General features: G+C 52.4%; 1 protein-coding gene across 2 annotated transcripts in view; it reads right to left on the reverse strand.

Moving 5' to 3' along the window:
- The window catches only part of Sulf1 (Extracellular sulfatase Sulf1), a 67,137-nt gene that overhangs the window by 13,756 nt on the left and 29,668 nt on the right, over positions 1–23,713 (reverse strand). For both annotated transcript variants that reach the window (XM_076896118.1, XM_076896117.1), the window contains exons 2-4: positions 16,500–16,815; positions 15,973–16,212; positions 1,685–2,006 (exon numbers count right to left, since the gene is read on the reverse strand). In XM_076896118.1, the coding sequence (XP_076752233.1) occupies positions 1,685–2,006; positions 15,973–16,212; positions 16,500–16,749 (812 nt within the window). In that variant the 5' untranslated portion in view covers positions 16,750–16,815. The remainder of the gene's footprint in view (positions 1–1,684; positions 2,007–15,972; positions 16,213–16,499; positions 16,816–23,713) is intronic.

The following is a 23,713-nucleotide window of genomic DNA, read 5'->3' on the forward strand; positions in this document are numbered from 1 at the left end:
CGTTTCTTTCCTCCTCCTCCTCCTCCTCGTCCTCCGTCTCTCGGTCGTCGTCTGAATCGTGTACGAGTCCGCGCAGGTACGGTTCGCGTCCAGCCAACAACGAGAAGGGAGAAGAGAGAAGAGTTTGAAAAAAAAATAGAGGAGAGGCAAGAGGCAAGAATAGAGACAGAGCGTGTGTTTTTTTTATTCGCTGAACAGAGACAGGTGAATATAATACCTGCGTCGTGGAGGTACAATGACGGGCGTTGTCCAGAGGGGGTGGCGAGAGACGAGAGCACCAAGAGGGGTGCAGGTTTTTAGTGCTTTTCATCGCGCACACTGCACCCCCGTCTAGGGCACTCCATCACGCGACGATGACACGGTGGCTGCAGTTATCTATCCGGTTGTCTAGTTTAGAGTACTCCTCCGTCTCTCGTTCTTCGTCTTCACCCCACGGTTCGCCCCTTTTCTCCTCGTCTACGTGCCGTTAAATCGTCCGACGGTCTATTCGCGAATTCAGCCTGGCCCCCCTCTTTGTTTCTCGCTTTCCTTAGTTTTCGTCTACACGTTTCGCGACGTCGTTGTCACCACCTCGAATATCGCCCTCGCGTACGATCGGCTGAATGGCCGGCAGCTCGAGGAAACTTCGACACCGGACGTCGAACGACCGGTGCTCGCGTGCACGCGCCTCGCTCGTTCGTAGAAACAGCCTTTATTGTCAGGAAGCGCGTGTACGATGGCGTCGACGTCTATGGCACCGTACGTCACCGGGAATGAAAATGAAACGCGTCACGCCGAGGGAATTGGACGGGGCAAGTGCGACTATCGAAGTCGAATATCCCTGGCACGTTCAATGGGAATCGTTTCTCATTTTATCGCCGATATTCATTCGCTCGACGGCTTATTGCTGAACCGTTTCGCTTGGAATTTGTACGATTCATTCGGGATTTCACTGTACAGAGTGTCGTAGGATCCGTCTGTTCATTGTAAGACTTTATACCATCCACTCTCTAATAGTCCAACTTGTCATCCCGTAATCCGGTAAGACCCGTCTCGCGTATTCTTGAGATCTCTATGCAGAAAACTGCGGCTCGCCCTCCTACACGTATCTCGCGAGCAGCACAATTTAACGTGTCGAAAGGATTACCGTTATCGTATATCTCGCGGGCCCAGCGCGACGACAGAGCCACGGCGATACCAACGGGAAAAAGAAGGTAAATTGCGGTCTTGGGTGAATCCTCGTGGAAAGCCGGCGTAAAGCGGCTACGTGTGCAAATAATAACAGAGCAAAGTTGGCTGGAATTGCACTCGATCTTACGTGCCCCTCGCGGTCCTACTCGGAGACCCATTTCGCAAGAAGGCCAGGTAAAGCGAGGAGACTCGTCTCGTCTCTCGAGAAATGAGACGCGAAACGAACGCGGGATCTGAATACGCCGTCGCGATACCCCGCGATGTACGCGCGGGAAAATAATACCAGCTGCTGCTCGGCTCCTCGCTATCCTGTAACGAACAGAAACGGGGAAGTCGGCGTCCCCGTTAATTGATCAAGAGAACCGACGGAGTCCTCGTAATTGGCAAACAAATAACCGATCCAGAACTAACGAACTGACCCAGATCTAGCCGAGTCGGTTTCCGTAACGAAGGCAAACAACGATGATAAAGTTCGACGCGGTCGTACACGCTCGCGGACAGGGCAAGTACTTACTGGTGAGTGGTGACGTTGAAGAACAGATGCGAGAACTGCGGCGCTGAATCCTCCGGTCCGTGCGGCGCCGGGAAGCTCGCGACCAGCATAACCGGCTTCCGGGCGAAATTGTGTTTGCTGTGCCGTAGAAAAGCCACGCTGTCGTTCGCTATCAGGTCCGGGTAATAGTCTTTGTTGTACTCGAAGCCGTGCTTTATCTTCTTCCCGTTCATGTTCACGCTGTAGTTGTAGTACCGTGAATTCATTATGAGCCCGCCCCACTCCCGCCAGCCGGGCGGTATGTACGAGCCGTTGTATTTGTTTAGATACTTGCCGAAGTACCCTGAAACGTGAGACACGAATTTTAGATAACACGAATTAAACTCCACGCCCCACCAACGTTTGCTCATTTCCATAGCTCGGCCACTTTCAGCCCCCAGTTGCGAAACCACCAGCTACCAACAGGAGCTACAGTCGGCGAACTTTCAATCCGACAGATAGAGAGTCAAGTAGCGCTCTCAGCGGAGAAACACGTACAAATGAGCAGTCCAATTTCAATCGGACATTAGGCTAATTCATCTACCGAGTAATTGCTCGACAACCCACGCGGGGAGTAAGTTTGGCCGTGCGAGCTACTCGTTACTCGCGCGATTGAACTCTAGAGAAGTTTGCGCGTACCCAACACGGTCCGATTTAACGATTGTTAACCCAGGCGATAACGAATACCGAATCAGTACACCGCTCGTTTTTTTTTTTCGAGGATTTAGCGCGCGTTTGGCAAAACGTACGAATCATAATGCAGCCGCGGAGTGAGTAATGACCGCGAGGCGTGGCCGGCTCGTTTCAGCCAGGCTTAATGATAGAAAGATCTCTAACCCCAGCCAGCGCAATAATAATTAATGCGCTATGGACACGCTCGGTTCGTCGTAAGAACTGACTCATGTAACAGATCGATTACCCCTGCCCCGGACTGTTTTGCTTTTATTCCACCCAGGCGCTCGTTTCGGGAAGCACGATTAGCAGCAAGGGTACCACACCACCGATCGATTACGAGCGTATGTAACTTTCTCGTTTCGTACAACTTTCTATTACACGCTCGAAAGAGGAAGGAACGCGAGTGGCGAAAAGAACGAGCGCTCTTCGTCCAGTTGGAGCGATCCTCGCGCGGGGTTGCTCGCCGTTGAAACGCTTCGAACAACGAAACCCCTGGGATAATGAAATTTTCACTTTTCCCACGGACACGGTCCCCAGGCTAAAAGCGTGTACGCTCAAGCACGTGGCTAGTAAAAATTCCAAAGCTTTTCCTTTCGCTGGTCGGCGATAAATCACAAAGCAATCCCATTTTCCGTCGGCTAACCCCCCGCCTGGTGTACAGTCACGTCGGTCTAGATTCATCTCGGGGGCAGCGTTGAATTATTCATACGGGGCAGCATCACAATAATTAATTCAAAAGTAGCAACGCCGTCCCTTTCGTAGTAGCCGCGGCGGCGTTTACATACCTGTACGCCGCGTCCGCTATCGAACAGCCTGGAGAACCGAGGCTTATTTATAACAGTTGTACCCGGAGGGGGTTAGGGTACGGGACAATTTTTTTGCCAGGGTCCAGGGACCACCGAGCCGGACCAATCGCATTACTCTCGTTTTGCGTTAACCGATGACATCTCAATAAAGGACCGCCTTGTCCGCTAAATATAAAGAACAGTAAATCTTGCAGGAACCGGCAGGCACGGGTGGTGGTGGGCACGTAGCTTGGAGCGAAAATTCCGTGCGCGTCCTACACGACGACCTCGGGTTACCGTCTCGACGACGATTCGAGCCGAACAGACGAACGCTAGACGGTCACTGACATCGCGCCGCGATCTTCGCTCTGTCTGGGTTTTATCAGGATCTTTGATTAACGCTGTGGGGCTGTTTAGCAAGCTTGTGAAATTTAATTCCTTTCACTGGTGCCGCTGGATCGCTCCGCTTCAATCCTCTACGTAACGACTTGGATATTAGTCGAGGAAAGAGACGAGCGCGTAGAGAATTTGTTCGAAAGTCTACCAGCGTAGACGGATGGGGAGGAATGAATCTGATCGTAAGTGACAGAGGTGGTTTTAAAAGCGAGTCGACCGCAGATCACGCGAGCTGACGTTTCCTGACGGTCCGTCCGTGGAAAAAGGAGCGCGCAGCGGATGTTCGACCTGGTTTCTTCTTCGACGCGAGCCAGCAGCCACGGACGGAAGGTAGAGAGTAGACAGAAAAAAAAAAAAGGTAGCCACGGATTAATTAGCGGCGTAGTTTGAAAAAGTTTACTGGACCGACGCGGGTAGGATACTGTCGCGTCATTTTTTAAAAGCCAGGCACGTTTCTCACGGAACAGGTTTAAAGAATCATGCCGATCCGTGACCGTGGAATTTGCATAAATGTCGCTGGACAGAGAGGCTGGTGTTGGTCGGTTGCTTCGAGGATTGCGCTTTAATTATCGATAATTCGAGACGAATAGGCACCGTGCGGTGAATACATTAAGGAACGATGACATCTATACTTACCTCTTCGATAATCGAATTAATCATTCGTTGCCAACCTATCATCTTGCCGCAGTAATGGTGTATGTAAAAGTTTCTTGCCCGACCGGAAATGATGGCTGTGTAATTGATCGATAATGGCCTTTAATTCAAGATTAATGGCTAAATTATACACGGGCTACACTCCCATCCCATACGTCACTGGACACGCGTAACGTTCGATCGCGATTCTGATTGAATCCGACGTCGAGTAACATGTTAAGACGGTATATAATTTTAGGTTCTCTATGGTACAAACAATCAGGAATCGCGATTTCGTTTACCAGCTATAATTAAACCGAACTTATTGCGCGCCTCCGCGCGATGATTTACTGACCAGATGTATTTATATCCATCTCGCCGTGTCGATTTTTCCAGTTCTCGTATGTTGCTCGATAGGATACGTGCATCGGCGAGGTCGTTGCTACGCTCCGCTTCGAGTGCACTTTACATGGCGCTGACTTAGCGCCAGCCTAAAAATACCAGGTAGCACTGGGGCAGCCGTAAATATCAATTAGATTCTTATCGCGCGATGCGGTGCATACGAGGAACGCCGCGCGCCACCCTACCCTCTGCTCCAATAATGATCGGCCAGCTGGTAACGAGTCTAATTGCTGCCCCGTCATACCACTTAATCACTGTCGCCGTATCGACCACGACTTACTAAAATATGCAATCGTACCTCGACAATGCGCAATCGTATCCCTCTTCGTCCTCCGATCTTTTATATTTACGAACCGCTCCTTTCTCCTTTCGCGTAAAGGAGAGAACGTTCTGAAAACCCACAGGCTCGATCGTCTCTCGTCACGACGTCCCGTCTCGAAACACGTCAACGTCGTTGTCTCGAGCTTTCGTCCCTCGAAAGCGAACAAGCTTCGACGTCGTTCCCGATTCGATCTGCTTCGCTGGCTCGATTATATCCTTTTCACGAATTCGTCGCTCCGTCTGGCCCATATCCCTGCCAGCAGGATCCCGCGTGTCCGCTGCATCGACCGCTGCAGACCGTTTCCACGTCGTTTTGCTCGTCGGCAGAGACGAGAGCTCGAGGCCTCGACTGGCGCCAGGATATCACGTCAGGTTCCTCCTTTTGTCCCGCTTTGTCGGACGGACCTATCCGATCGACTGCGCCCCGGCTTTTTACGATCGGGCACCGATCGAGGGCTGTCCGCTATTATTTTTCCATTTCCACCCGCGCACGCTTTTTCTTTGACCGCGACGCGCGGCTGCGTTTCAGAAGCAACAGGTAATATGGCAGGCCATCGGGAGTGTGCTCGAATCGACCCACTTTTTTGCGTCACCTTCCTCTCTATTCGAAGGCCATCGCGTCAAATGACGATGTACGAATTTGTCATTGCTCATCCTCACGGTCTTTCGAAGATCGCGAGAGTTCGTCGAGGTCGTGCTATCGCTACTCGAGTTATTTGACGAACGTGGGAATTGCCTAAGTAGGTCGTGCCAGCTGTTATCTAGGCCGCTTAGAAGTCGTGCCATCGTCGGATGAGTTAGTTGCAAAACCCTGGGTACTTAGCAGCACTTCTTCGAGGTTCGATAGCATGATCGAGTAATAATGGTGACACGAATGTCGGTGAAAGGGTTCAACGAACAAGAACCGCCCGTCTATCCTCAATGAAACTGTACAAAAGCTGGCGTTCCTCAGCGTTCCAGTTAAAATCCGATTAGTTGCAAGCGACGCAGTTCATAAATCTGATAGAAGCGGGTTAAAGCTGCACCGTGACAGTATCCAGGTGTGTGTACGTATAGGAAGAAGCTCGCGGGGTACGTTGCACGGCGCCCAGATTGTCGTCACCGTTTCCGATTCCCGTCACGAAAGGCGGCCCCAGTACGTGTCCGGGGTGGCCGAATTAACGAACGGTACCAACGAAATTAGCAAGGCGAAGCCGCCACGCTGGCTATACTCGGGTACATCGCGATGAACCAAATCGCTAATGGGTCTTCTCACAATTATTTCGGCCGCCTGGTATCGTGCACCCCGGGTATTAACCCCTTTTCGGCGCGGGGTGGCTCGTCGATCGTTCGCGTGTCGACCCGCGTGCCGTTTCTACGATTCCGAAACGTCACACGGACGATTTAAACGCGCATCGCATGCACCTCGTGCGAGCCAACGTTTTAACGAGCCTGTAAAAAGGAATTGGTACTTGCATTGTTTCAGGGGTGGTCGTATTTCATAATGAAATTACAGATAAAACGAGCCAGGAGGATTTACATCTTCGTGTGTATCATAGTGATTTCTTAGGAGTGAGTTATTGAATATTTCAATCGTTCTTTCTCGTTTATCGCACTCGGGAATACAGTCACTTCGGTTCCGACGATTGCTAAAAATCGACTGGAGTGTTCGCATGTTTATAAATGGTACCCGCTATAAATGTATATACGAGTAACCAGTCTTGAAATTCATTACGTCGGTGATTCTAGGAAGCCTGAAACCCGCCAGGATGTTCCTCCCTGCGGCTATTTGCTCTTCGATTTCATGTACAGACCTTCGACAAATACGAGCGCCATCGGTGCATCTGCAGAATTATCATCGAGGGTTCTTCGAAGAATTCAAAACCACTTTGATCCTTGCGCTGGAATAACTTCCTCGCGATTGAAAATCACCCCATTAACCTACAATTAGGCACCCTTAATTCATCACGCGCGTCACTTTTCCTACGTGGAACGTCGTTCTTAATACTCACCGCTCACGTCAGGCATTAATCATAGAAAAACGTTTCCGACAACATTTATGACATCTGCGTGTCGCGCTGATACCGTCATTACGCAGTTATCATGATTATGCAGATAATAGAGACCGATTTATCTTATTACCAGCGGGTGCGTCCGTTGGATCGCAAACATCCCCGTCCCGTCGTGTCTTCCTCGACCGTTCTTGATTGTTCGCTTCTTAACGAGACGAGTGCGTAGTGTTGCAAGTCGAGGCTTGAAAAATCCGTAACGCAATTCACAAACAAACGTTAACAAGTCCTGCTATCGAGGGTAAGAACGCCTCCGCGGCGAAGCTGCACCTGCATCGCGAGGGCGATTATCTCCTCGCGACGACTCCTACGTGTCTCTCTTTCTCTCTCTCTCTCTCTGATATTTCCTGGAACCTAAATGGGTACTTTGCATAGAATCGCGCTCGATTTCTATTAAATTTAGTATCGACCAGTTCAACCTCCTGTATAAATAGTCTCGCCCTCCTCGACGGTTTTACGCCTCATCTCTGGTATAATCCAGAGAAGTGGAAGGCGCGAAGGAAAGCGCATCTTTTGTTCGAACGGGCTGCGGTCGTTTCAGCGGCTTAAGGTGTCGTTCGTTTTCACCCAATCGTAGACAGCGTCGCTCGCCTTTTGACGACGGCGCAGAGAGGGTCGCAAAAGCCCAATGAATGCACCGATCCGCTGAGCTGCACCTGCATCGTGGGGGCCCTTTTGTGCACGCGGTGTGCGCGACCCTCGTGTATCTCGCAGCGCGCGTGTGGGTGCACCGCGTCAGTCCGGCTCGTCTTCGACCTTCTCTCCTCTCTCTTTCGCTTTCTCGTACCCACTCACTTCCGTTTCGCTCTTCAGCCTCGCTCCTCTTTCCTTCGTGTTCCACACGAGCACTCGAAAAACTGGCGGCGCGTCCTCTCGAGCTACGCAACACGCAGCCAGAAACAATGCTCCTCCTCTGCTCTGCCGCATGACGCGATTCAAATTTAGATAATCTCACTTTCGCGAACCTGAGCTACCCACCTTCCACCGTTGGAACCATCGGCCACGAAGGGGTTGTTCCTGATTCCTCGCGCGGAAACTCCCGCGAATTCCATCGCGCGTTTCCATTGCCACGAAATCTTCTCGACTATAAATCTCCCTCTTTATTGGCACCTGCTTGCTTTCAACCAGGGACACGCGATTCGAGGGATTAGTTACGGCGAATGAGCTCTTCCTACGATTAGAGAAGTTACACTGCACGAGGCTCGGTTTAGCATTTCAATGAACGGCTATCCGAGAAGCTCCCTCGCGAACTCGAGGCATATATTCGTCTAATAATATTACAAGTCAACTGCCATCCGCACCTGTATTCGCTAATATACTCTGTAATCTATGGCACCCTCGATCCACCCTTGATGCTCCTCTTCCTCTTCGACGCTATATCGCATGCATGCCTATGCAGACGCGATCCTGCGAGATATCCCGGCAAACGTGCAGAATAATGACTGCGTCAACGACGAACAGCAACCTGGTCAGGCTGATAACGGCGCACTGTTCGCTCACGCGTACCTCGCGAACGGTCCAGTCGACTTTCGCGCTGCGCCGCGCGAATCTTCACTTGTATCTACCCTCCAGGATCGTACGATCGTGTTCATGGGCGCACGGATTGAATAGCGCCGGAGATATCGTTGTCTAAACACGGTGCTTTCGCCTCGACCCTCGGGACACCCTTCGTGGGATACCCTGTCCGTCGCGCGATCGTGTTACTTTCGACGCAAATTGAAATAGTCACGTCGAAACTGTCCAATTTGGAATTAGCGTCGGGGATCGAGGGGAGGACGCGATGTTTACGAGGCAACGATACTCGCAGACTTCTAGAAATATTCGAACACGCTTAGAGAACGTGTACGGTACCAGCGAATTATGAGACAGCGGACGGAGAACGCGAGTCGAACAACGCGATATATCGTTTACCAGCATCTCTTCAAGTCATCGCGGCTCCATGCCTCCTCTGCTTCTCCCCCCGTCCGTGCGTTTCATGGAGCCTCGTATCCGAGATTCATGGAATAACATATTCGATTCCCATATACGACATCCCGGAACCGTGCGAACTTACAAGCGTACAAGGGGATTTGTTTTATCGCCGTCTAGGCCTGGACGCGTAAGGGGGTAGGTGGGTCGACCAGGAGTTCCTCGAGCACGTCGATTCGAAAATACGACCACTGGCCAATCGAGCACGCCTCTGGAACGCGGGTATGCAACGTCGTTTCGTTTACCAAGGAATTTTCTTACGCAGACTGGATCCTGCATTTTCAACGCGCAATCTTGTACGAAAAATTGAACACGCGCGAGCTTTCTATATCCGTTTCGCTTGCAAATTAGACGAGGCGTTGTCCCGGATACGTACAGCTTCTTTAATGGTTTTAGTTCCCCCCGAGTGTTGCGACCTGAAACGTTACGCTCTCATCCCGTTAATTTCGCGAAAGCCCCCGCCGATCTACCCGACGTTTCGTAATAACCGTTCTCGAACCGCATCGAGAGATCTCCGTTGAACGGAAGGGATTTCTCGCGTAGCCATTTCCTGCCAGCGCACGTTGCACACCCGTTCCCGTGCGAAAATCTGATATCGGTAAATTGGGTTTTAAGCACACCTATGCGAGCCCGCGTAAATTATACGGTAGAAAACGGCTTTCAGATAAGGGGTGCGTCCGCCCCCGTGCACGGCCCACGCGATTCCCTCGCTCGAGTAAATCCTTGAGAGCAGCCACGAAAAGAGGTTCGTTCCACTTTCCGCGAAAATCTGATACGCACTCTTAGAAGCGACAGGAAAAATTTTCGACAAATTCTGCGGACAATATACGCTCGTATCTCTCATAAATTATGAGGTCTTTAAAAGACGTACCGGTTGTACGATTTACATGACTTTGCGGATACGTTTTCTCTAACCGTAGCACAAACTTCTCTCCGTTCTGTAAGTACCTATCGATAGAAGAGAACATTTGCCTGCATTCGTATTGCGATAAAGGCCATCGAAACTATCGAATAATCATTCTATGCATACCGCAAAGCGAGCCGCTCACGGTTCACCGGTTTTTCGAACCTGCAGCGCGCGTGATCTCAAGTAACACGCGGTGGTAAAACGCGAGATCCGCGAGCGAACCGCTAATTATCGAGAGTGTTTCCGCGGCTAGAAAATACACCCTTCTGGCGAAGAGAAATTCGTTGGTGGGGGGCAAAAACGCGATGGAAATCGTTTCTAACCGGGGGGCGGGACGTGGCATCGGGAAAAACTTAATAACCATACGATTTGTCGAGGCTGTTGCATCTCGTCTCGTGACGGCTGATGAAACTCTTTTTAAAAGGTTACTTCCCGAACCGTATGTTTAGACGCGGTTAAACCAAGTTTTTTCGCGTACCGCGAGAGCGTTTCATTGCACGCCAAACGAGAGAGTCTGGCTAGAGCACACGGCACGGTCGCGTGATATCCTTTCCGAGAATCCGTGAGCGGGATCCAGGTACCCGCGGACGGCTAATAAGTATAACACGGCCGTCGTAGCTTCGTGTTCGATTTGCATAGGCAGATCTGCCTGGCGAGCGCTGAGAAATCTGCGGAACGTCGATCACCGTGGAACTGGTATCCGCGCGATCCATTAAGATCTATCCGATATTCTATTAAGATATCAACTACCGAGCGAAGCATAAATTACACTCGTTGAGTTTACCGGTAAAATACCAGTTCGCTTCGGAAGCTGACTTTGTACTTTTTCCATAATACGCGTTTTTTATTACGCGTTTTAGAATTTTTCTTATGTCTTTAGTTGGAGAACCTGACGCCTTATCGTGTCTCCGTTATCGATACTCAGACGTGTCATTTTTTTTTTTTTTCGTGTCGCTCGTATATTTTTCGATTCGCTTTGAAATGCGTTTCGCCGCAGTGTGTTCGATCGCGGTGCTGTACGCACGCGGAAGGATCCTCGAACAGCAACTTTAGCGATGCGCGTTGAGAAACGCGCCCAGGCTGTCTTCGCTGGATGCAGTTTGTTTGATCACCGTCCAGCTTCGTCCGGCTGGTATTGTTCGGTGAACAGGTTCGCGCAAGGTGCACCGCCGAATGTTTCCCTCGCTCGTTCTCACTCTCGACACTTGGAGCCGCCGATTCGAGACCTTTGGTTATCCAACGGTGAATCTATTCTATACCTGGCGCGGCTCTGGGCGCGTGTGTGGCCTTATCATTATACCCGACGAGCTGCAAAGGGCGTCGTAAAGTGAAAAAACACCGCGGTAAAGAGGCTGTCGAAACCATTCACGTTGCTCTCGACCGACGACGGTATAACGATTCGTTTCGAAAAAGACGACCAAGCGATCTTATTGCTCGGCGAACGGTATTCGAAATGCCCCGTCGTCTCTTCTGACGTTTGATTTACTTCTGGGGACGGTTTAAAAATACCTGGGGCATGTTTTGCCCGGGGCCTCGACGCTCCGAACGTCCGCGAATTCGGAGAAGAATGTCGCGTACGGGGATTGCTCTGTACGCGGAGGCATTAAGAGGAGATCTCAGGGTCAGCTTCGTTTCTTCAAATGGAATGCCGCGGTTTTTTACCGCGCGGGGTGAAAGCCACTTTTCAGATGAAGTTCGTTGCACCCTGCCGCAAGGACAGCCAAGGCCATCGGAGATCGCGAGCCGACGAGCCAAGCAATCTCGACGGCGCATCTTCTATCTCCATACTTTACCCTAACTCATCTAACAACCCGGCTGCAACCGTCCGTCTTAAGAGACAGATTACCTCGCGGGATCTTAAACCTCTCTCAATCCACCCACGCGTCGCGGTTGCATCCGCTCTTTAAAAAAAATAGACCGCGCTATAAGCATCGACGCGTGCATCGAGTTTATCGTTCGATCGGCGAGATCGATACGATCCGCGGCATTGCTGTCGCGGTTTTTTACTCTCGCGTGGTAAGCATCGAAGTCGAGGCAACGCTGTTGCACCTACCGCACGACTCGCTTCCTGTCACCAGGAATGCCTTTAATAAAGACGCGGAATCGATTGCGCGAAGGGAACAACGCGAGAAGGTCGTCGCGCGGGTTTCACGATCGCGATGCTCTCGCGAAATCCGACCTCAGAGGCGCGGACCCTCGATACACCCACTTTTCACGGTCCACGCGCACCCCTCGGTCCCAACTGCGGACACCCTGTCCCTCGTATTATCGCCAGGTAAGATGCACGCCTTGGTCTGGCTCGTGAGCAACCCGAGGAACGATCGCGTACTAGTTTCTCGTACCTAATTAGCATCGGCAAATTCTGGTCTAGTTTCACGGCCGTCAGACGACACGACGGGGTCGCGAGCGCGGCCTAAAGGTGAGGGCGCAGGCTAACGTATGCGCGCGTGACAAGATCCTCTTGCGAAGATAGCGTAGAAAATTTGTCGCCCCGGCCAGGCAGCCCCGGTATTCTGGTCAGGGACGCTCACCGCGTACAACAGAGCACGATAACGAAACCAGTTCTCTTTCTCTTGGCGGCGGCCGTCCTGCGACGGCGATCGGTTCGCCCGTCGCGGTCCGCGACTCGTAATTATTCGCGAGAGCAACCATCATCTCCTACCCTCCGTAGAGGAAGCCTTTATCCCCCGCCTGGAAGATCTATAGACCGCTGCTCCTCCCCTTTTCGTTGGTCACGGCGGACGCAGGGCAAAAAGGCGACGCGAGTCGCGAAAATGCATAATGCGAATATAACAGGTTCTCGATTTTCGAGAGGAGCGGTGGAAAAAGCGAGCCCAGAAGCCGGCCAGTCACGAGAGCAAACCGGATCGCGCGCGCCGAGGTTTGTTTGATGCCTGTGTAATTTGAACTCATTCCGTCGGAGATGGATGGCTGTCTGGGTGGGTAAAGGGGGTATCGCGGCTCTCTGCTACGGGCAAATTGATTAATTATCACCGTTTTTCTCGAAACCGCTCGAGATACCGCGGAAGAGGAGGGCATCTTTTTGCCTTTCGTCGGAGAACAGCGCGTCCATTGTCCCGTGTATATAGTCGTAAGTAGCAAGAAGCGAGCTTTGGCGAAGGAGGCTGGCAATAATTGACGCGCGTGTTCGTCGCGAGGGCACGCGTACTATGCGCGACGCACCGTGCACCGGGGGCTCCGTTCGAAAAGAGACGAAACCGCGGCACACGGAAGTGGACACCGCGGCGACTCTGACGCGTGGCGAAATTTTTGGAGCCAGGCCAAACCCCGTGCCGGATGTGGACGAGGCTTAAAGGCTAAGAAACCTGGCCGCTTTCAGGGAGCAACGTCCTGCCTCCTCGAATATGGTCGTACGTAGAAGCGTAGCTGGTGTAGAGACGGCACGAACGACGGAACAACGGGGAGACGCGGACGGGCGCAGTGAGGAGACGTCCTCGTTTTCATCGTGGTTAAAGGGAAGGCGAGCTCGAAGGGCTCTCCCAACGGGAGCCTGTCTACCCGTCGAAGGGTCGAACTGTCACGATCGTGAGAAGATTTTTGTCGCCCTTACCGCGTTCCTTTACCGGTCGTGATCTCTTTTCTTGTGTACCACAGCGGTGATCGACGACGTAGCCGGTCGCGATTGGAATTCGAATCGCTCGCTTTCCGTGGTACAATCCTCCGCTGAGACGTATGCACGCTGTTGGCTCGGATACCGAACCAACGTTCGGTCTAAATTATAAGATCCTGTTGGCTCTGGTCACGATACGCGCTTGCCTTTATAAGACGCGTGTTTCCGATACCGATTCCCCGTGGGCTGCTCGAGGGTGCCGGAGAACTCTCGTTGAAAGGAAAAAGTAGCGATAAAAAGACTCAATTAATTACACGGGATTAACATCGTGCGTATACCTCCAGGTACGTCGCGACGTAGATGCAATAAACAAGGAAAGTGTTTCCTTAACGTTCGACAAGCTTGGAAGGCGTACGTATTCCAATCTTAATGGGTGAAACGTTCCAGGTGATTTGCATGTCTCTCAAAATAGGAATTGCCGGGATCGTTTCAGAAACACGAGCGAGACGAATAAACGGCGAGCGGGTGAAACAGGTACGGCGGTGGTTTCTCGGAGCCGGGGCACTCTCTTATCACGTGCCTTTCGCTCGCCACGGTATCTGTACAGATTGGTTATTAAATCGAGCATCAACTGCGTAAAACGAGTACACGCCGGTCGTAATTATTTCTTCTAATGAGTCCAGGAAAGGCAGGGGCGAACTAATTCCTGGTGTAATCTCGAGATGCACAAGTCCTCTAGATTCTCAGATAAGCGCTCGTTTAAATAAGCCACCCAGGTAAAAGTTTAATCCGCCGGCGTCGAGGTTAAAAGCAGCGGAAGGTACTTTTTCTTCGAATCGCAGGCGCACTACCTCCGCTGCGGTTTCTCCGATTTATCTCCGATTCAACTGCATTCACAGTCGACTATTCTAGATGTTCGTTTTCACGCGAACGACCGCGATCCCCGCGCACCACTGTTTTACAATTAGGATTTACCCGATTCCATCGAACCGAATAGCGTCCCCCAGCAGGTGTCGGAGATGGTAACAAACAGATGAAGGGCGAACGCCTCGCAGCCACGAATTCCACGGTTCGATCTATCTGGTTGGTCGCCGGACGCCTGAGATCTCATTGTTGCCGCGAAATCGATTCATCTCGAGACACCCGAGCACGCGGAGGATCGCTTTCAGCGGTGCAAAAAGGGTTGTCCGTAAACAGCTGCACCCGATGAGAAGCCTCCTCCCTCTCCTCGAGCCGGGAGAAGCGGCGCCGAAGCCTTACCGGCGATTCGAGCCAGATAACTCCTGACCGCCTTCAGTGAAATCCGGCAAAAAGAGCAACCAGAACCTCTCTCTACGTCTCGCGAACGCTCCCTCCGCAGCAGGGCCCGTTTTCTGGCTCGAATCGAGCGGTGGATCGTCAGCTGGTGCCAACGATGCAACGTCGGACGGGGTCGATTCGCTCGGTAATTGGCAATTACTAATCGGTCGTTCTCGATCATCGAGCGTGGCTTTTAAAAAAATCCAGACGAAAGTCCAATCCGCCCACTCTCTGGCCCTGGCTCTCGATCGTATTGGTAATTGTATCGAGGCTCCCCTTTCGTTGGTCGGAGATGCAGCATCGCGACGCCCGTCAATGAGAGCCCACGCGCACATCCGGGCGCAGTAACCGGCGGACAATGCAAACAATCGATGCGCCATTCCGATTCATCTGCATTCAATCCGTCCTCGGTTCGTGAATTATTGTTCTCCGATGATCGATTCACCGCTCTCGATGCGATCCACGTCGGCCTCGACGGTCTCGACGAACGTGCAACGAAATGTTTTCGAGTGTACAGAGCAAGGGAGAGAGAGAGATAGTTTTCATCTCTCTCTCTCTCTCTCTGTTTCTATTCGTGCTTCCAGGAAAAGATAGTAATTACGCTCGTGGAGCAAGAAATAATCCAGCGTGACGCTCGTCGAGATTTCACAATTACGAGTCGCCTGTTGCTTTCCGCGCGTTCTCGCAGCGAGAACGCGCGAAACGATTTTCGATCTCGCGTCGCAATTGAAGGGAGTCCCAGATGTACCGAGCCGGCAGTTTCGCCTCCGCCGCGGTAATTGCTCACGGTAATTGCTTATGCAACGAGGTTCCATCGCGTCGAGCATACTTGACTCCAATTGCGCGCGAGCGACACTCGCGAGTAGAAGTCGCGTTTCAATTGAAACCGGCCAGATTCTCCGATTCCGCGATGTCAGGAGTCAACCGCGCAGCAATTGCACGCCGGCGCGGCTCAGGAATAGCCGTACGGCTATTCTCGACGCGCATTAAACTTCTATAGTCTGGACGTTATTACAGAGAGAGTATCCCGGATGATAAATTACACTTCCGTTATCTCTATCGACTAAACGTCCGCGGACAGCTACAAATCGTCTGAATTATCCACGAGCTCGATAAAACGAGACCGTATCGGGCCATCCCCCGAGCCGAAGAAACGCGTACGACAGCTGAAGCCGGTCGCGTGACCCTTTTTTCTAGCCGTCGTCCGAGGAGACGGTGGCGCGTACACCAGAGGAGCAAAAGGTTGCTCGAGTGGTACTACTCACCGGTACGATATCCCGCGTTGCTCAGGTAAGCGGCGAACGAGTGCGGCTCGTGATCTCGTTGCCACTGAGGGCTGCTGCAGTTGTCGTTGTTCGTGAAGACCTCGTGATTGTGAACGTAACGGCCGGTTAGCAAGGAGCTCCTGCTCGGACAACACATAGGTGTGGTCACGTATGCGTGTCTCAGCTCGGCTCCCTCGTCCCTTATTCGCCTTAGGGTCCGTGGCATGAAGTTCAGCGAACCTGAGGGATTGGACCAACCGCAACACACGATCAGAAAGGAGCCTACGAAAAAGAGCACTCGGGGCTCCGGATTGAAAGATAGATAGGGTGGGGGGGATCTTCCCTTTCTTGGGAAGGAGAGGATCGCGTGTTTCGTAGAACGGCTCGATTCAATTTTATTCCCGCGACTCGTTCCCGTCCCTGATACGATTCTACGCCCTGTTTTCGTACAGCTGTTGCGTCGAGACGAACTTTTCGAGGATTAGAGTAAAGGTAGAAAACGGTATAATAACGAAGCGGTGACCAACCGAGTTCCACATCCTGATCGTCCGTCAGAATCAGGACGATGTTCGGCTTCCTCTCCCTCGGCTGCTGATACGGCAGATAGGGGGAGTTCGATTGAGAATTGTAATTGTTGTTCCCGTTGTTGTAATTAGACTTGTGAAGGGCTCCGCGACGTTGACCGCCGTAAACGTCGTCCGCAGGGGCGTTCGCGTCCGTTCGTCTGGCATTGACACCCAACAATAGCACCGCCAAAAACTGCAGTAACTTCCTCATGGTGGCTGCTGCTCGGTTGCACGCTCTTCCTCTCAATCGAGTGTCATATCATGGCGTGGTCCGTTGCTGTAACAAGCGAGGCGTGTCTTACGTTAATGAACAGTTTTGCCTGTGACGTTGATTGGACGGAAAAGTCGATAAGTCTTTTGTGCAGTCGAGTGCCCGAACTCGAAGCCTCGGCACGACGTTGCTATCGCGCCACGACGCAACCCTACTTCATTCTCCTCCTCTCAATTAATTCTTTCGGTCAAGTAACATCGACTATGTACGTACAATGATCGCTTCAGCCAGCGATTTACAATTTCCCTGAAAACCGTCTCAATACTTTATTCCTCGAAAATCAATTGCTAGGAAGATCGCGTTCGAACTGCGCTTAACCAAGCTCTCCTCTAGCGATCATCCCTAACGATCCCCCGAAATAACAGCACCAGAAGCGGTATGCAAAAGAAGTGGGCGAAACGAGAAATAAGTTCCAGCAGCGGCCAGCCGCGCCACACATGAAGATTGCACGATCGACAACCGGATCGTTCTCCCTGGAATTCCTGCGCGAAACGGATTGCGTAACAGCTTAATGCCACGGGTACGAGTAGCGAATTACGTAGCCGCTAATTATCGCGAATAATTTCGCGAGTCCGTTCGTGCACCACGCGAAACGAGGCAGGAGGAACGGCGGTTGGCTGACGCGGTGGTCGCCGCGACTGCGGCCACCGCATAACTCTGTCGAATAGTCGAAGGGAACCGGACGTGATACTCGTAACCGAACGATGGAAGCCGCCGCCAGTAGAGGAGCCGGGGCTGGTCTCCCGCCACGGCCCCGGGAACGAAAGATGAAAGACGTAAAAAAGAATGGAGGCGACCTAACCGGGCTACGGGCAGCGAGCGGAGCGCAACCATAATCGGATAGTTGGGGTTTTATGGCAAACCCTCGCGTCGCATTCCTCCTCGTGGCCAGACATCTCGCGAACGATCGACCGCCTCGTAAATAGTCGTTAGCACCTGAATTATCCGCGTCTCGTTCGCTCGATTGTGCCGGACGCTTAAATCAGCGTTCGCTTCTTCTGCGCCTCCCGCGTCTACCGGACGAAGGGACAGTGTGCGTTCGTTCCTCCGTATTACGGGAGGTACCCGCAGCCTCGAATGATGGATGTTATCCGTTGCGCGTACGCAAAATCAACCGGATATTGAATTATATCGTAGGAACGTTGAACACCTGCGGTCGTTGGCAATTTTGTAGCGAGACGATCGCCTACCCGATTGGATAGTTTGTAACGCGGTGTCGTCTTTAGCGGGAGAGTTGCTGCTTTAGCTGAGAGTCGCAGCAGTGAATTCAGTTTGTCCACTCGTTTTACTCGTTTTTCGAGCGTAAACCACGACGAACTCCGGTGGCGGAAGGTATTGCAGGCTCGCTTTAAAAGCGCGCGCGATTCCGATCGAGCGCCACGGAAGAATGGAAGGCCGTCGTTTTAGGGCAGGAAGCGGAGGAATATGGACGGGGATAACCGAGCGGCGAGCGAATTTACGATGCGGTTCGAACGGGTTCCCACGGGCTCGATGGAAACGCTTAGGAAAGACCTTTTCGCGACGATCGTGTGGTATTCGCGTCGCGATCTATTCCTCTATACCCGACCTATTTCCGGGGAAAATACTGGCTTTTATTAAATTTCTCGATACGTGCCACTCTGTTCTCGATGTCACCGGCACGCGACTCGAATGGGAAACGTTCCCCGTGCGGCTCGTTGTCCCGTTTCGACGCGGGACTTGCGCAACTATCGGCGAGATTAACGAACAATATCTCAATCCAATATCCACCGAGTTTCGCTTGGTCATGCCTTGCGCGTGACTAACGCCGTTGAATAAATTCGAACAAAGTTCACGTTGGCTACGCGCGCGGGATTAGACGGATCAGCGAAAGTGAGATTTCATCTCTGCCCGGCGATATTTCGCCGCGAATAACAGCTCCGAGAATAGAAGTGGCGATGATAAAATTAAAAGGACACAGGGGGAACGCCATTTCCCTGAATTGTACTTCACACTTGGCCTTTGCTGTCCCTCGCGTTCGAAAGCCGAGTGCCTTTCGCGGTGTTCGCCAACAGGCGACAACGTTATGGATCGCCAATTAGTGAGCCAGCACTCTCTGCTCGAAGCCTTGAGTTAACGCGTCTCTGAACGGAGTCGGGAAGATGTCAGAAAGCCGATGTCACGACCAATTCGGTGGCTCGAATCCAGCATTAATTACCGCTAATTGATAATCACGTCGCTCCTCTCTGGTGGAGCATGCAGGCAAACAAGAGCAAGACATGCCGGTTGGAAGGTTCCTCCGACGGCCAAGAAACAACCTCCGTATCTCCACTGCAGAGCTTCCCCGGCGATGTTCCTCGCGGGAGCCGCCAAAAGGATCCCACCGCGACACGTTACGTAATTTATCACCCAGTAATTGGCCACGCGGACGTCGATTAATTTACGGAAGCTTTCACGAGACCTAAAGGGACCTGCTCGACGAAGATGGAAAGGGAGGAGGAGAAAGCTACGTCAGAGTTTCCAATAAAGATGTCCTTTGGCTCGCGAGTTCCACTATCGAGCGAGCTCTCGATTCACCGGCCCAAATTCCACCGCTATCTCCTATCTACGAAGCGATTCCATTGGTTTCCCGACGACGGGACGCGAACGCGTCGAACGTCGGAGTGCATTGAACCCCGCGTGTCCTCCGCTGTCTCGTCGAGTTCAGACCGACAGAGCAACTCTAAGAATAGTAAAACAATAATCCCTCCGTTCGTTTCGCAACCGCAGCAATCGAGTAACTGCAACGGCAGGGCATAAAGTCGCGGTGCTCAGTGTGCCGCGTTCTTCGGTAGCAGGAAGCGGCCCGCGGGTTTCCAACGACGGTCGTTCAGCCTGCGCGGACCTCAGCGATCGGAGATGGTATCGATCGGAATCAATTAGCGCCCCGCTCGATCTCCTCGACGAAGCTCCGTCATCTAATCCGGACCTAGCCCAGGCTCGATCGTAAATAACGCGCACGTTCGCGTACGCCGTGCGGTTCTGACGAGTCGTGCACGCGGGATGCTGGCTCATTTATATTCCGCTCGCGTACCGTGTACAGTCTCGTGCGTTTCTATTCCTCGCGTGCGCATACAGGGTGTTCCGTATACCTCTGTAATCGCCACGCCGGGATAATTCTTCGCCTTGGAACGTTTCGCTCGCTGGCTCCACTATCGCGGTTCAATCCTCGTGGAAATCCAGGGGGTGAAGGGGTTGGGGGGGACGATCCCCATCGCCAACGTAATTTACGCAGCAGACGGGAGAGCCCGTTGAAAGGTGTGGCGTGGGTGGGCCGAGAGAAGCAGCGGAGGCTATCGACAGATGTACGCTATATACGGTGCCACGGAGTGGGTCGCAGGTAAAACGGATGTTACGTATTCGCGGCTCGCGTGTAAACCTGCGACGCGACACGTACGAACGACGACCCGCGCCTCCCATAGTGTAGGTCGACTCACTCGCTCTCTCCCTCTCTCTGTTTCTCTTTCTCTCTGTAGGTCGGGGTTCGTCCGTGGACCGGGGCTGGAATATTCATTCGTGGCGGTCGGTATGGGGCGCGCGCGCGTGGGAAGCGCCGCGAAATTTACGGGCAACTAAACGATCGTGCCGTTGATCACGATAACGATCAACGGGGCCGCGGTACACGCGCGCAGCTCGCTCCGCGGAGGGATGCGAGCGAGAATCACGTATCCGCGCGGCGTACGCGCCCGCCCGGATGCCACGCGGGGAGCCACGCTGAAACGCGACCTCGTGCCCGCCACGAGAATCCGTCGAGCGTGTGTGCAACCCGTTTCGATGAATGAAACCGCCCCGCGGTGGGGCAGAATTCGCCACTCGCTGGCCGATCCGTGAAATTGGAATTCCTGGATCTCGCCTGGAAGAATATGAGAATTCGTCTCGCTTCTTCGGGAACGCGAGGCGGGTCGGTTGGAGTCGTGATTCCGCGCGAATGGAATCGCACATGGCACCGAGCAGCTAAAACGAGATACTTGTTCGCGTGCACACGTGTTCCGTACGCGCAATAATCGCGGCTATTCACCGTCTTGTTATTTGCTCGACGAGCCGCGGCCAATTGCAGGCCGCAGATGGTCTAATCCGCGTCTCGACGTTTCGAGGGCCGACGCTCCTTCCAGCCTATCATCAAACCCTGTCAATTGGGACTCGCAGGCGTCGAGATACATCTCGTCCGCCACGGCTGCGATCCTAACAGCGGGAATCGTAATAACACCCAGGCGAACCCCAATCGACGAAAGAAGAAGCGATTACAACCCCTCGTGGCGCGATCTCTAATTCTCGCGATTTTTTTTCAAACTGTTTCTCGAATCTCGCGTGCAAATCCTGTCTCTGTAGTAGACGAGATCTAGCATCGATTCCGATCGAGCGTCGCGGCTGGTATTCGATCTCTGACGTCACTTCCTGGACACGAACGCGGTCTGAATTCAGCGCAATCAGATAATGCGACAGCGGCGAGCAATCGCGCGTTTCGACTTTACGCAACGCGGAGCGTGCGTCCCCGTGGACGTCGACCCTCTGTTCTCCACGCGAGGTTCTGCTCAGCGCACCGCGATGATGACCCGTCCGAGTCCAGCGATCGGCTCGCGCAGAAATTGCCTCGCAGCTGGATAAAGCGTTAACGGTACAGCGGTTGGCAAAAATCGAGGATTTCCACTGGCAGGGTTATCCTCCAGGGTGTATATACGAGAGAGGGAATCGGAAAATTGCCGATTATCCACGGTATTTCTGTTTACTTCGCGTCGAGCAGCTTCTCTGAGATATTAGACGGTTCGTCCCGAGCGCGGTTTATTGAGTCGTACCATCCGTTCTGGCTGGCTCGCATGGATACGTCCGATCTTGTTGCACGCCTGATCCCGTGCGCGAACACCGCTCTCTACGAATATATCAACGTCCCTTGTAACGGATACTTGGACGAGGTATCCATCGGAGATTTCGAACGAGCGTTGTAAAGATGAACGGGAGCTCGACGGGAAAGAAAACCGTACGAAAGAGGGAAGTAACGAACGGCACGTACGAGGAGAAAATATAATCGCGAGGGACGTATTATACGTCAGCTGGGATAGAGTTGAAACGGTGGAACGGTTTCTCTACTTTTAGAATGATTCCGTGGCTCGTAAAACACTTTAACGTCTGCTACGGAGGGGTTAAGGAGACGTTAAGGTCGTCCCTGTTTTACAAATCGAATCGAACGCGACTTCCCCTTTATCGAGGCAGAGGTATGTTTTTAGTTAGCGTACGGCTGAACTCGTACAGTAGAAAGCACATTCGAATGCGTGTCAAACTCTTCGCATACGCTCGTACTTCCGTGGATCTGGCCGCCACATGTGCCCCCATGCTCAAACGAATCTTCGACCACGTTTTATGGGAAGCTGGAAAGACGTATTTCAGCTGTCACCGTGAAAGAAACTATCCACCGACTTGGAAATTTAAACGCGCCATTGCCAGAGTATCCCATGAAATATTGATAACCAGCATCTAGGCCTCTACTTGCTGCGAAAGGAAATTACTGTCATCCTGACATCGCTACTTTCTCGAATTACCATCATCCCCCTAATCGATACCGTTCGCGCATCAGAAATCAGAGGGCACGATGTACCAACGCGAAATTGATTACACGTTGCTTTAAAACGAGAATTTATGACCACTGCGTAACGCTAATCGTCGAAACGACACTTTTAAGAGAAAGTCCCCTTCCCTCGATACCTACTTACGCACACATCGTACCGTGACTTTCCCGTAAAACCGCATAGCGAAAGAAAAGAAAAAAAATTGCGTCCGCGAGAGTATCAACGGCGACCAGCGTCGAGTTCGACGAATTCGAACCAGAAGGGAAACTTCCTGTCCCACATCGCACACCTATGCGCCGCGCGACACGCACACGAGGCCCCGGTGATGGCCGTTTCCTGCATCCGCTTGGAAATCGCGCGGATTCCTCGGCTAATTAACTAAACTGCTCGATCGTAACGGCGAAACACACACTCCGCGGCCGACGAGTCGTCGCGTCGATCCAACGCGAAGGCCCGTTAAAACAATTAACGTAACAGCTCGTTCTGATTCCAGCCGGCATTTAGATGCGTCCGCGCCCCGCCCGATTGTTTATCGCGCTGTCGCGTGATTTAATTGGCAGCGCCGAGCCTGGTAACAATTTGCCGGTTGCCACTCGCCGCTCTCAGACGTTCTGCTGTTGGCGTTTATTAATCCAATAATGGTATGAAAACCGAGCGACGCGACGAGAGGGGTTGCAGGAGGGTGCGATCGCGACTCGATGATCGTAATTTTATTACTTTCACGAATTTATTTGGTTCGTCCGTTTTCGATGGTCTCGAGCTACATCTTCGTAGAGAAATTCGCGATCAATCATGAAGCTGATCCAACGCCACCGCAATCACGACTTTTATCGATCGACGTCCCACGTATCGCGCACTCATACAGCTTGAAGAAAATTGAAACGCGTATCGTTTCTTCATCTACATTGTCGTTTCATTTATTCACATTCCCCGTCCGTTTCTTTACACTCTACATTTACCCGCCCCCGTTCCCGTTCCACTCATTTACATTCCCGACTTCTATGAATATCAACCAGCTTGAATACAAAATTCATTCAGCACCGCCGGAAGTAGTTAAAAGGGCGTGTAACAATTACAATTTTGCCAGCCATCGGGGCTTTTTCCAAGAAGGGATCCGTGACACCAGATACTGGCACGGGGGTGTGCACGCGCAACCCCGTCGAAAACTAAACGGAGGGTGGAGCCGTGGCGATGTGGGAGCCAGTTCGAGGAGCGTGAAAATGAGAAACGAGGATGGCAGGCACCCGCGACGCCACCTCGTACGGGCAGTCATTGTTCTCGGGACGGGGCGAGGGCAGAGATTTCGAGGGAAAGATCTCCAGAAGGGGCACACGGTTCCTCGAGCG

This window comes from Xylocopa sonorina, chromosome 6 (assembly GCF_050948175.1).
Source record: "Xylocopa sonorina isolate GNS202 chromosome 6, iyXylSono1_principal, whole genome shotgun sequence".
Classification (NCBI taxonomy): domain Eukaryota; kingdom Metazoa; phylum Arthropoda; class Insecta; order Hymenoptera; family Apidae; genus Xylocopa; species Xylocopa sonorina.